Below are 14,680 nucleotides of genomic sequence, written 5' to 3' on the forward strand. Positions count from 1 at the left end.
AGTCTACCTAGGCCTCTTGGAGGACTTAGCTTCTTTCTGGGATGGGGTGTGGTAGGATCCTGAGGCCTCCAGCACCCCATCACAAGCCCCAAGCAAAATGGTTCCCATTCTTGGCTGGGGGCTTCAGATGCTAGTTATAATACAACTAGTAAATAAAAATATTACTTTTATTTCAGAAGAATGTTGTTCTTCCCAAATAATTATAGTCAAATATGTAATGTTTTCTTCTGTACTGCATTATTGTGTGAGCAATAATAAATTTAGTAAATTAGCTAGTTCATTCTTTTTTATTTATTTTTAGTTTACTTGAATTTAAAATTAGATTTCAGATAACTAGGTAGACAAACATGTATAAGAATTCCATGGTATAAATTGCTCTGCATGACAGGACCTTACAAAAATGATTACAGGCAGATTCACAATGCAAAAATTATTTATATGACAGGAAGCAGAAAGACAAATTACTCAGAGACTATGTACATGCTCTTCTATAATTGCTCATAAATTATTACGGTTCATATAAAATGCACCCAGATTCCCTAGACCACTAGGTATATTTATAATAACAATCATGTTAAATCACTAGAAAATGGAGGAAATGCAATACACATTGTAGGATGCTAACACAGAAATACAGAAAATTGTTGGCAGCAAAGTTAATTTGTAATTCACTGTATATATTTAAAGTCTTCCCTTTCACTTCACTATTGAAGGCATCATCCAGTTCTTCATTATGGGGATAACATTAAGCTATATTGATTGCATCTGGTCTGTAAACAATTTCACTAGAGAAGCAACTAGAGCTGGGATCTTCAGAGGACTCAAAGGGGTTCAGGTATCAAATACCATTGAAAGCCAATGAGAATTAGATGGCAAACTCCATTAGGACTCTCTTGAAAATCTCAGCATGCATGCATTAGGGATTACTGCCGAGTTCTGGAAGTGACAGGAAATAAAACAGAAATAAAATTTGCTATATTATTTAAAAGATGATAAAACAGCATCACCTACATGAGAAAGAAATTGGAATAATAGCTTATGTCTTTCATCTCTCATTGACTTCCATTCCCTGAGTTGGTGCTTGTGGAAAATTGACTTAAATTAGATCTAGCATATAGCTAGCCAACGTTGACCATTGTAGTGCATTGTTCAGGATATTGCAATGGGAAGTGGAAGAAATTGATTTGACTCATGGAACTGCTGGAGCTCAACTCTCTCCTACTCCCCTTCTGCTGTCCACAAGTGTTTCCCTTGTTTAAAGTACACCAGAAAAGCTATTAAACTGTCATTCCAGACAGGCCACACCCTTCCCTCCTCTATTTTTCTGGCCAGAGACTGATCCATGTAGAAGAAGGAAATGCTGTACCAGACCAAGTCATCTTTAAAGGGCCCTCACCTCAGCCGGTGGGAAAGAGTCTGGTTTTGGCTGGTGATCAGTTCCGGAGGAGCAGTAGGGGAGGCAGCCTCCCCAACAAGAAACCAGCCCTAATTATGGGTCTTTTGAGCCACAGAAATGCAACCATCTCTGTGGAACATGGAATCAGCACACAACAGCTCCAGCTCCTCAGAAGGGACTTGAGAATAGGGAAAGAGCTAGATGGTGATATGTTTATTTTATGATGACTGGAAAATGGGACTGTACTGGAAGGTACAGTTTTTGTTTCGGTGCATGTCACTGACCCTCTGTGAAAGGTCATATACAGCGTTTGTTGTGGTCTCAGTGTACTCTCACTGCTCTGAATGCTGAAAAGATATTTTAACTAACTCTTTTTATTGTTGTACAGCAAATGTCTAAAATACATACGAGTTTGCCATTGACTTGAATGGGCTTTAGATGAGGCCCTTCTTAAGAAGCAGTAGATTATCGGGTTGGAAAGAATACATGTCAGATACATTTATTATATAGCACAATGCCTCTCCTGGCTTTTCTTTAATGTCATTCATTTTTTTCTCCTTACCGCCATGGATATACCACATAGCAAGAGCAAGCCCAACACAAATGATGGCAAACTTAGTTCTTGATAATAGAGTGTCAAACTCCACCTTAGCAGCTCCAGTCATTTCTAATGACTGCTTTGAGAATGCTCCAGATTAATCTAACAATTCATACACTTCAGTGATTGACAGCAGAGCAAGGAGAAAAATTCCAGCTACACATAAGCTTAGGCAGCCTGACCTAGATTTTAGCCTCTCCGGCTACATAAGAGGAAGCATTCTTGATTATGCTTTTTAACAAGAGGGAAAATAGTTAGGGGGGGAGAAAGTCATCTTCTGTTTGATTAATCTTTCTTCGATAATTAAGATTTAGTCCATGCTCACTGCAAGATTTTTTTTCTAAATGTCATCAAATGTTAGAAGCCCTATTATAAATCATTACCTCATTTTCAGTCAGTTCTTGACATCTCTCTGCTCTCCATAATTAGCATCTCACAGAATGCTCCTTTAAGCGAGTTGGCTATCTAGCCGAGGAAATGAACCAAAGAACCCGCACGTGGGCAGAAACGATGGCGTGATGCGTCACATGCACAAACATCTCCCCTTCCACTGCTGCATCTGGTGTCCGACTAGTCTGATCACTGCTGCTTCTGGTGTCCGACTAGTCTGAACCCAGTTGCAGGTTTGCTCTTTGTTGTATTTGGATACAGTTAGAGGGGGGGGAAAGAGTCTAGTGTCCAGTGTGTTTTGCTTTCCTTTTCCTTTTGATACACAGATCCTGAGCTGGTGTAAACTGTCGGCGCTCCATTGGCTTCACTGGAGCTATAACAAATTTATAAATGTTTGACAAATAGTGAGACAATATTGTTTTAATAAAAATAATAATAATAGCTCTTATATAGCACTTTTCATCCATAGATCTCAAGGTGTTTTACAAAAGAGGTCAGTATCATTATTCCCGTAACTGAACATAACCCAGGTCTCCCAAATCCCAGTCTACTGGTCTGTCCACTAGGCCACAATGCCTCCCACTAGCTTTTTGTTTCTTTGTACTTGTCTGTCTACATCCATCTGTTGTCCTTCATAATTAGATTGTAAGCTCTTTGGAGCAGGGATTGTCTTTTTGTTCTCTGTATGGACAGCACCTAGCACAATGGGGTCCTGGTTTATGATTGGGGCTCCTAGGTGCTACAGTAATACAAATAATAAATAATACTGAAACCAGCTGAGGATCTGTCCCATAGTGTCTCCAGATTATTATACTAGTAGCTGCAGTAGGGAAGTCTCAGCCAGTCTTCTTCCTTTGTAACTTGACTCTGAACTACCACTTGACTTCATAGTGTCTTTTATGCACACTGCATTATTCTAATGTGCTTTGCAGAGTCAAACTAACCTCAACTTTCAAGTTAAAATAATAGAGGGAGGGAGAAATAACGAAAAAGGGGGAAAATATGCCTCCTGAAATTGGAAAATAGATGAATTGATAAGGTGGAGTTAAAGGACGCTTAATGTTTGTTTCAGTTGTTCAGTGTGGAGCTAGTGAACATGGAAGTGCTAAGACACAGGATAAAAAATAATTGAAAATGTCTTGACAGAAATAGTAAAAAAAAAAATGAATGATCTTCAAAATTCTGCTTCAGAAGCAGCATTTTCCGATTTTGACTAGGTTCTAAATGCAAACTTTTTTCCTAATACCTTTAAAGTGTGAGACTCCTCTGAAAAATGACTGTGTAAGAACAGGATCTTCTTACTCACCTGATATGCTTTGTGTGTATTCAGAGCCATAAAAGTCTATTCGTGTTTACTGTGGTCAGGTTTGCTGAACCAACACACTGGAATCTTTTCTGGCTCATGCATCAATGATGGAATTACTAACTGATCCAAAGCTCATGGGCTCGGTTTGAGATCCTGGCAAATAAACAATTTAAGAAATGGCTTTTTACATTCCTTTAGGAAGGTAATGAAAAAATAATAGTTAATGTGTCAGAGCAATTAGAGGTATGCATGAAATAAAGAATAGCTGTCAGAGTAAATGAAAGAAATTAACATATATCCTATAGAGATGGGTATTGGATACACTCAGAAAGAGGTCCCGTGGTTGCAAAACATAGCCAAAGCTTCAGTGGATGAAAATCAGTATGGCTTCATCGAACTCAATGGATCTACCCTGAAATATATCATCTATGTATCATGGATATGTACCAGCTGGCCTGTGGATGATATCAATCCCTCATGTAATCCCACTGAAGTCAATGGAATTACATAAAGGATAAATCTTTGATCCAATGTACCTATGTTAGGCATCAAGCAGCAAATTGTGGACTACTGAGCCCTTGCAAAGCCCTGTTGATTGCAGTCAGCAAATATGTAACCAATTGCTGGATTTGGACCATAATGTTTCCCATTACTAAAGAAGATTGTAGTGAAAGAGATTGAGAAGTGGTAGTCAATTGCATTTTTAAGGTGAATTATCAAAGCTACAGAGCCTGGAAATCCAGTTAAAAGAAATTTTAACCAAAGAACATAATCTGACATCAAAAGGACCCCAGCCACATCTTCCGTGTTGCTCTATTAAGCACGATTGCATTGCACAGCATACAGTAAAGGTATCCTACTGTACAAGACACATGCATGCAACCTAATTAGTGCTTAGAAACAGCCTTTTGTAATGGACTTCAAAATAAAATTATAAAGATGTGGATTATGTCACATCTAATTATTGCTACTGTGTTGTGCTCCCAGTACCAGCCCTGATAGGGTTAACAAGAGCCTGAGAGGCCAGGGCATCACCTGAGACAAGGAGGGCCAGGGTTAATTCGGAGTGAAGCCTAGCTGGGGAAGGGCTGCAAAAGCATTATACAGCCAGGAGGGTGAAAACAGAAGGGGGCTATAGAGCAAGGAGACTGCAGTCACACTGGGTTGAGGGAGGTTGTCAGGGAAAAGGAGCAAGTCCAGGGGGAAAGTAAGCCCTCAATCCTGCCCTGGAGTAAGAGACTAGGATGGGGGTGAAGTAGCTACGGGGAGTAGAATAAGATCCATTGGTAAATCTAAGAAGATAGAGAGGCTGGGTAGGATGGAACCCAGCGAAACAGCAGCAGGAATGGGGACTGAGAAGACCCGGGTTGCTGGTTATAGGGTCACTGGGCTGGAACCCGGTGTGGTGGGTTCCCCTCCCAGCCACTGGTATAGTGGCACAGAGACCAGAGCCAGATCCAAATGCAGCCTGGAGACAGCATTTGGACAGTGGTCCAGTTGGACTTTGTAACCCCAGAAGGGGTGGACTGAATGGTGACCTGGCATCAGGGACAAGTTCCCAGAAGAAAGATTGTGTGTTTGTGATTTGGAGACTATAAAAATAGGCTACATAGCACAGCTCACAGGGTAGCTGAAGAAGCACCTTGTGACAGTGACAAAGATCATTAGAAGAGGTGAGAGGAAGAGGTTTAGGGGGTGGATTGAGATCAGATGCTAACATGCATTTTCACTAATTACAGAACTCTAAACTGGTTTTTCAGGTCAAGTAGCTAAGGTAAAAACACTTCTTTATTTATTAAAGAGTTAGTGGAAGTAATGAAATTTTAAAGAGGAAATAGAACTGAATGGAGCTAAAATGCACTCTACAAATGAATTTTTTTTTGTTTTTACATCAAACTAAAATCTATTGAAAACCTTCAATTGTGGTTAACTGTGACGGATGATTCACAATGGCTTAAACATAAAGTCTTTTTGATTGATTTTATTGCATTTCACAGGTTGTCTCTCACTATCTTGAAAAATATGTCTGTATCTAATATTTCTTTTATTGTTTTCCTTTCAGTTGATGGTTGCATTGACTGGTCAGTGGATCTCAAGACATACATGGCTTTGGCAGGTGAACCAGTCCGAGTGAAATGTGCCCTTTTCTACAGCTATATCAGGACTAATTATAGCATGGCCCAAAGCACAGGTCTTAGGCTTATGTGGTACAAAAACAAAGGAGATTTAGAAGAACCCATTATATTTTCGGAAGTTAGGATGAGCAAGGATGAAGATTCAATATGGTTTCATTCAGCTGAGTTGCAAGACAGTGGATTCTACACGTGTGTTTTAAGGTGGGTATTGTGTTGAATATAACAATACATTTCTATAGTTTTTCTTATTTAAGGCAATGCTTAAATTTAGCTATTTCAGGACTGAAAGGTACTACCAATTAATATATACTCATTATCTTGTTTTCCTGATTGTTTTTCAGATTGTTGCATTGTCTTGGAATTACAATTTCTCAAATAATTATGATAATCTGTTCCAATAGCTGTAATTAAATGTCATCACTTCCTTCATTGAGACCGATTTTCAAAGGTTTCTAACTGAGTCACGAAAAAGGGGAGGCAGGGTGTGGCGGCCGCTCAGTTCTGAAGGCTTAAACCAAAACAAACATTTTGATCAAATAAAGCTGTTTGGCAAATCAAGACCAAATCCCATAACTGACCGACAGTAATCACAGATTATCATTTTCTCATGGTATTTTTGTGACCTCTGTCTATCAAGAGTGAGTTAACGTTTTAAAATTGCTTAACAGCTCATAACCTGGTCTGAATGGCCCTAACATTGTGGAAGTGACAGTCAAAGTTCTGTTTGATTTGAAAATCTGTTTATTCTGGTTTGCAGCGATACATGTTGATCGAATGTTTAGTGTGCCTCCAGGGGCCTCGATTCCGCAAAGCACGTAAGCATAAATGTAAATGAGAATATGTAAATCAGTCGGGACATAAACATGTGCTTTGAGTTGTGCATGTTTTTAAGAGCATTGCTGATAAGGGATGGCTTGCTGATTTGGGGCCTTAACTTGCATAGTAGTGCCTGTCCTAAACATACGTTTATAGGGCAAACTAGGAAGTGTCTTTGATTTTTTTAAAAAATGCATAAATGTTCCTTTAACTGATTCTACTTTGAAAGACAAAGGACTTCACAAGTGCTGTATGTGTTTTCAGTATTGCACCACGATCGCTTCAAAGGCAAACCAATAGAAATATCTCTGGTCATGCTGCTGAGGTGGTCCTGCCTGTCCTGTGTGTCTCACTGCTTCTGCGTCTCAGGCCCTCTATTGAGCACTCCCAAGGCAGCAGAATATTTTTGTCCAAACCTAACCATCCATAGCTGGTTGTAAAAATGTCGGTTGAACTTCTTTTTTGACAGAAGCTCGCGGTATCAACAAAATGGAAATTTTTGCAGAAAGGATCTGCTTTCCACAGAAAAATTTGACTTTTAAGCTGAATATTAATTAAAAAACCCATCCTATGTCTGGAATGAAAAGCATCAAGGAACAAACAAAGGGGTAGATCCTGCAAAACCCTTACCGACACGGGTGGTCCCATTGAAGTTACCCACATAAATAAGAATTATTTACATGAGAAAAGGTTTGCTGGATCAAACTTTAAATGATGAAAGCTCAAGTGATGCACTTTCCTGAAGAATTTGGTAATCAGAGCTTGATTTTGTTTAGTTAGCAGGATATGGGGCAAAGGATCATACCTGCTGTGAGGGGCAAATGGGGAACATTTATATGTTGAAGACAGATCAACTCAGCTGATGTAAAATAGATACATTTGTAGTCAGGAGGAGCTAGCATCTAGAAGTTCCCATTTACCACAGAGATGAACAAGAAACATACATTTCCCTTTTGGCCATTCTTGTGGTTGTGAAGATGTAGCCATTACTCCCAAAATGTGACATCATTCTTCCCTCAGGACATATTCCATTCAGCCTGTTTGATCACAGAAGGATGAAGTACCATTACAAAGGACGAGTTAAGCGTGACTTCAGTACTGAATAAAAATTCTGTGAACATGGAAGATAAAGTCTTTTACCTTCTCAGTCAAGCTGGCTATGAAGCTCACTGAGAGTCCATGGCTGAAACCACTGAATTTAATTCAAAAACATATTGGTACCCATTGTAGTTTAAAATTGTACATACATTTGGTGAACATTAGTGCTTATGTTGGTGGCATATTAATAGAACTGGAAAGAGCCTAGAAACTTGCACAGCTCCTATCTGCATCTCCACTAGTGCCTACTGACTTGCTTCTACCTTATTTTATCTGCTTCTGATCCTGCTAGAGGCTACCAGCAATATAGGACAGTAATGTTTTGATTGTTTTGTGCTGTGGACTAACATCTAGTTTGGACTAAAGATGAACCCACCACACTCTATTATTATTATTAGTAGCAGTTGTAAGAGTAATAGTAAACATTTATAAGAGGGCAGTACCCAAAGGCCTCAGTTGGGACCATGGCTCCATTGTTCTGGGTGGATAGCAAACATAGCCCCTGATTCCGCAAAGAGACCTTCTAGATCGGCTCCTGCATCTGTGAACAATCTTTGTATCCTCAGAGCTGGAGAAAAGAGACAAAGCAACCGATTATATTGACTTGAACATTCACTTGAAGTCAAAACTGTGTTGAATCTGGATCTTTAGCAGTTAAATGGTAACTCTCAAACGTGTGGTGACACTTTAGTGTCTGTTTTATAAATCTTTTCCAGAAAGTGTTAAATGTAAAGTTAATGGTTACTATTAGAAAGTCAACATTTGCCAACAGATTTCAGAGTTATTTACTATTGGATGTGGAGAGGGGAAATGTGGTCTGATACCACTGTGTGATTAACTCTTAGCAAATCCTGAATTTATAATGCTACCTCTGTAATTAGTATAATACAAATGACAGAACCATTATTTTTTATGACAGTTGCATTATGGAACAGTTATGTAAAGAAACTGAATTACGTATTTCAACAGACATGTACATTTTTCATGTAAGATAGTCGAGACAACTTTACACAAGCAAACATTAGCAAAAATCTTATGAGCTCAAGTTCTGGGACACACATTTATATGGGAGATTTCAGCACACTTTGTTCATTTATGTGACAAATAGTTTTGGTAAGAAATAGGCAATTTCTTAAACAAGGAATGTGTTCTCCTCACTTCCAGACATAAAGACTATCTGTCAGGCTTTTTGGAATGTTTTATGCAGCAGTAATGTCTTCTGTGTCAGTTCTGCAGTTTTGCTGCTTAGGCCAAAACTTTCTTATGTAATTAGAGATTTTCCCCCCTATTTTCAGATTTATGTGGGAGTACTGTGTTTCACAGCATTATGTCTTGTAATTATACATAAAAGACCACATTTCTTGCTTGAATAAATTTATTTTTTCTTCCAAAAATTTGGTAATGAATCCTTGCTTTTGTTGTTTATAAAATTAGAAGTAGCTTAAAATAGCTGAGGAAAGAGCAATAGTAATTTATTTTCATTTCATTACAATTGGGTTAGATGTAATACTCTGAAATATAATAATGTTATTGTGATGGACTAGTCACACCACAAACTCTGTAAAAGATTTTGAACTAATCGAGCTGAAATTAAAATGTTTTGTTTTGTTTTTTAAGCAGATGTTTCCATTTTACAATCCTTAATCAAGATCACTTAGTTTTCAAGAATATGAAGGTCACAGCTGATAGCAGGAATTGCAGAAGATGATTTTGTAGAACCATCTATAATTTGTTTCAAGTATTGCCTTTTATAAACTAACTCCAGAATCTTGGGGTGAAAGTAACTTAAAGGACTTAGCGGTATGCTGGAGTCCTGAGCAGAGGGCGTGGCCTCAACCGGAAGAGGCGGGGCCTTTAAATACCTGGGCCCTTTAAATCAAGATTTAAAGGCCCCGGGGCTTTGGCTGCATTAGCAGTGGCTGGGAGCCCCAGGCCCTTTATATCACCCCTGGCGCTACCAGCTGCAGAGGCGGCTGGGAGCCCCGGGGCTCAGGGGCGATTTAAAGGGCCTGGGGTCTGGCCACCGCAACCGCAGTGGAGCTCCGGGCCCTTTAAATCACCACCAGAGCCCTGCCGTCTCTACCTCAGGGCTCCAGCAGCGGGGATTGGGCGATGATTTAAAGGGCCTGGGGCTCCCCACAGCTGCTGGAGCCCCAGGCCCTTTAAATCACTGCCGGAGCCCTACCGCCGCTACCCCAGGGCTCCGGCAGCAGGGCTCGGGAGGCGATTTAAAGGGTCCGGGGCTCCGGTCGCTGTGGGGAGCCCTGGGCCCTTTAAATCGCTGGCCTGGGGAAGCCAGTCCAGTCCGGCACGGCATACCGGCCAGTACCGGCTTACTTTCACCTCTATCAGAATCATACAGTAGGATCAATGCAGTGCAAAGAGAAGTACAGTGTACAGCAATGTACAACATCCAGGTCTAATCTTGCAAGAAGCTCTGTGCTCTATTGTGGGGGCTCTGAGTGGGTTTGGGAAAATGCCTCCTCAGAGCTCCTGGCAGGATCGAGGCCAACAAAGCAATTTAGTGGGGTGGGGTGAGGACACTGGGGAAGGTGGGTTGGGTATGTGGGAGTGACTGTATGAGGGAAAGGCTGACATGACTGTGATGATGACAATGGGTAAAATATATATATTTCAGTGATTGGATAAGAGTTTATTATACCAGGGTGATAACTTTAATGTTAATATTCTCTGTTTCACTGTTTGCAAATGAGCCCAGACTGGGGTGTAAGAGACTGACAATATCCCCAAGAAACCTTATGGAGTTAAGTTAAATGGGATTCAGTGAACTTGAACATCTTTGGAGTTCGTTGTATTAAAAAGGCAAGTGTTTAGGTAGTGTTGTGAGACTGCGTGGAAATTCTTTAGCAGGAGACAAGATTAATGCAATAATTCCTAGAGAAGATCTTCTAGAAAAACACCCAATCTCAATTTTCTCTGTGCTGAGAGGAAGGTGAATTCCTGGTTTTGTTTTTGTTACTTTAAAGTTTGGCCCAGAGGGAAGTCCTCTGTGTTTTTGAATCTGATTGCCCTGTAAGATTATCTTCCATTCTGATTTTACAGAGGTGCTTCTTTTACCTTTTTTCTTTATAATAAAGTTCTGTTTCTTTTAGAATCTGATTGGGTTTTTTTTTAGTGTCCTAAAAAACCCCAAGGTTGGTCTGTGTTCATCTTGTTTATTCTCAAGCCTCCCCAGGAAAGGGGGTGTGGGGGTTTGGGGGGATATTAGGGGGGAGTAGGAACTCCAATTGGTCCTTTCCCTGAGTTTGTCTAATTCACTTGGTGGTGGCATTGTTACCGAACCCAAGGTATGAGGGAGAATTTGTGCCTTGGGGAATTTTTAACCTAAGATGGTAGAAATAAGCTTAAGGGGTCTCTCATGCACGTCCCCACGTCTGTATCCTAGAGTTCAGAGTGGAGAGGGAACCCTGACAGGAACATATACACAGTCAATGCAAATCCACCTTAAAGGGTTTTCCTGTAGGGGTGTCAGCAAGACTTCTCTCACCTGATGGCCCCTCAGATCACATTACACGTATGGGAGTCAAGCAGAGCTAAAGAACACACTTCAAAGAGGTTCCGACAAATAGTCCATCTCAGGAATGCTCTGAAATCCCGTCTTTTCTGTTAAAAATAAAATAAAATAAAGAACTGCCATTAAAACCTTTGCAACCAGCCAAAAGACAAAAGGGGGGGTTATACAAATTCTTTGCGTCCAAAAAAGGTATGAGGGCTAAAATACTCCACAAATACGTGAATGGTGAGGCCACTTTCTCTGCAGCCCCCTTTGAAAACATCTATGTTGTGGAGTTAATATGGTCCTCCCAAAGCTAATGAAACTGCCTTATGAGGCACCTTAATCTCATGAGTTAAGTTTTTAACATGGCCATTCATTCTGTTGGCAGCAGAGTCTTCGACTTGCAGAGGGGACTTAAACACCCTATGCTAAATTTTCCATGGATTTGGCGGGGGTGGGGGGGGGAGGGCGCGAGAGGAAAGGAGACTCTCCTAAATCCCTCTGAAAGGTTGCTAGAGTTTCAACTTAATCACTCTATATCTGCTTCTATGTACCTATCTGGCAAGTGCCTTCTCTATAATTTACTGTGAAAAGGTTTCTAAGTTACCATTTCAAATTCGCTAAAGTCTTTACATTTAGATTGTTCATCTCGCTCATTGTTACTTATGATCAGAGGTGCTGGAACAAATTGTATAGTGGGGATGCTGAGTGCCACTGAACCAAACTGTAAACCCTGAATATGATGGAAACCACTTCAAGCCAGGGACTGCAGCAGCAGCCCCAGCACTCCTAGTTCCATCACCTACGCTTCTGATCCTGGAGCAGTAAGTCAAGCACGATCCAGGAGAAGGCCATCTAACCAGTTGTCTGATTGCACCTCTCTGTTTGATCACACACAGACCTGAACCCCAAGTCATGTTAAGGCATGTTGTCGGCTTCCATAGCCAACCCATCCAGGACATTTTTCTAGCAGTCACATGGATTTCACAATCTCTTTTTACATGGAATCAGCCTTCTAACATATTTCCAAGCTTTGTTTATCAGTGTTACAGGATCCATTCCTGAATGAATGACCAACTCTCTTTCAGTTATTTTAGGGAGTAGCCATGCTTTGTTCCCTTATACCATTTACTTTCGATAGAAGGTGAGAAATTGGGGAAGAGTTGGACACACAGCCAGTACTACTCCCTACCACCAAAAAAAGAAAAGGAGGACTTATGGCACCTTAGAGACTAACAAATTTATTTCAGCATAAGCTTTCGTGAGCTACAGCTCACTTCATTGGATGCATTCAGTGGAAAATACAGCAGGGAGATTTATATACACAGAGAACATGAAACAATGGGTGTTACCATACACACTGTAAAGAGAGGGATCAGGTTAGGTGAGCTATTACCAGCCACCAGTACTTCCAAAAGTAAGGGACCTTCCTTTCCTTTGTTTTCCTCTGCCTTATGGTACAGAGGGGGGAGTGTCCTTTGCGATAGTAGGATTTGGCCTTCATGTAACAGTTAATTACATTTGATTTGACTGAGGGATAAAAGGAAATGACACAATTCTCAAAAGACCCAGAGCGTGTAAAAGGGAATCAGTCTGGTCAAAATGTAGGGTGCTGGGTCCAAAGGGGAATACTCTGTTAAATTGCCAGGTGAGTCTGAGAATTTGATCTGCTGTCATGTATTTCTCTTTTACTGATGAACGCTTTTCACAGGTCACTAACAGGAGGCATGTCAGAAAGACTTTGAGCAGTTCTCTTTGTAAATTAACATAATTAAATGCACATTATGCTTTCTTCATGCACGCTTTCTTTTTTTAACCCTATCAAATAATAAATGATCCATTCTTTTAGTTTTCCCAGTTGTTTGTATTGGAGGGAGCTTCTCTTTCTCCTGTTGCGTACACTGTTGTCAATTGTATGCACCAGGAAAGACTGTATCCCCTAGGGGTTTTATTCCCTTAGGCAGCAGAACTGGTCAGGCTCAGCAGTACTTATGCAGAGAGCACTTAAGAGAGACCTGCTGTCCTGAACTTCAGTTTGTTTATGTGTCTAATTAAGATATGAAGGGGAACAGACACATTAATTTGCCCACAGTGTGGGGTGGACTGGAATAAAAAGAGAAGGTGCTGTAGGTTCTAACTAGCAGCTTATTAAAAATCACATTATTGGAGGGGGGATCTCCTGGGGGTGGTTGTTTCAGGGCCTTAGATTCATGCTATTCCTGAAATGTAGCTCTTCTAGCACAAAATGTATTTTAACAAAAATATCCAGAGATCTTATGGTAAATATTAAAACATAAATGAATGAAAGCTTTGGAAGGCATGTAAGCTCTCAAGCTTCGTGACATAAGTCAACCTCTAGCTATTGGTGGCTATGAGGAAATTTCCCCTGGGAGCATATGCTGCCTATTGCAGAATTTCTTCCTCTGAAGCTGGCTACTGTGAGAGAAAAAATGTTGGACTCGGACCTCGGATAAAGTATAGAAGTTTTGATGTTCCTAGTCAACTCCTGCAGTTTGCTGCATTCTGTATAATCTCATCTTTTATTTACAATTTACCTTGTTTTTAGAAGTTTTAATGGTTTCAGAGATTGTTACCTGTCTGAAAGGACAATTGCAGTAGTAACATTACCAAAGGAGAAAAAGACTTCGTTTTTACCTCTATCTGATGCTGAGCAGTCCTTATTTATGTGATTTTGGGGTGGGGGGGTGGTATCTTCTTTCTGGAGAAGACAGGTAGACAGCTCCTATTGAGGTGAATGGATCAGTAGAGCCAGTCAGTTCCTCTGGAGACAATAAAGGTGAAAACTGGCTCCTCGTACTTCCTACTGTGGGGAGACTTGAAGACAGTCTGCTACTGGGGAATCCTGTCGTCATGTTTTTTGGTCTTCTTGAGAGTGCCCATGTCAATGATTACATTAGATGTTGTCTACCCTCCAATGTGTGCCGGTGTCCTCTGAAGAGAGCATTTGCTGAAATCTAGCTTGGGATCTAATCTATCTAAACACTGGACAGATGAGGATAAGTTAAATTAATGTATAACAGATCAACCTTGACCAATATACAGGGCCTTCAGAAAATTCAGAAGCATTAGTTGTTCAATCCAAAAAATATCCTTTCTGCTTAATGACATGAATGAGGGCATGATGAGGAGTAGACTACTCTCTTAGATGCCATTATTAAGAACGTGTATTCCTGACTGTTGGTCTATGGAGATGTCTCTGGGTATCTTGTAACCAAACCACAATTCATACTCCTCTTTTATGTTGGCCTGTAGTGACTTTGCCCAGGACAAGTTTCTTCTTGTTGGTATTTGGCCAATGGTACATCCTTTCTGCATGTTAAAACATAGGCTACTGGGACAGTGTTTGTTTTTTTTCAAGATGAACCTGCCTCTGACTTCAGAATCCAGTGCATATGACAGCAAC

General features: G+C 40.4%; 1 protein-coding gene across 4 annotated transcripts in view; it reads left to right on the forward strand.

The window, feature by feature from the left end:
• The window catches only part of IL1RAPL2 (interleukin 1 receptor accessory protein like 2), a 544,020-nt gene that overhangs the window by 280,958 nt on the left and 248,382 nt on the right, over positions 1-14,680 (forward strand). For all 4 annotated transcript variants that reach the window (XM_037909234.2, XM_043522683.1, XM_043522684.1 and 1 more), the window contains one exon: positions 5,753-6,026. In XM_037909234.2, the coding sequence (XP_037765162.1) occupies positions 5,753-6,026 (274 nt within the window). The remainder of the gene's footprint in view (positions 1-5,752; positions 6,027-14,680) is intronic.

Source organism: Chelonia mydas, chromosome 9, assembly GCF_015237465.2.
Source record: "Chelonia mydas isolate rCheMyd1 chromosome 9, rCheMyd1.pri.v2, whole genome shotgun sequence".
Classification (NCBI taxonomy): domain Eukaryota; kingdom Metazoa; phylum Chordata; order Testudines; family Cheloniidae; genus Chelonia; species Chelonia mydas.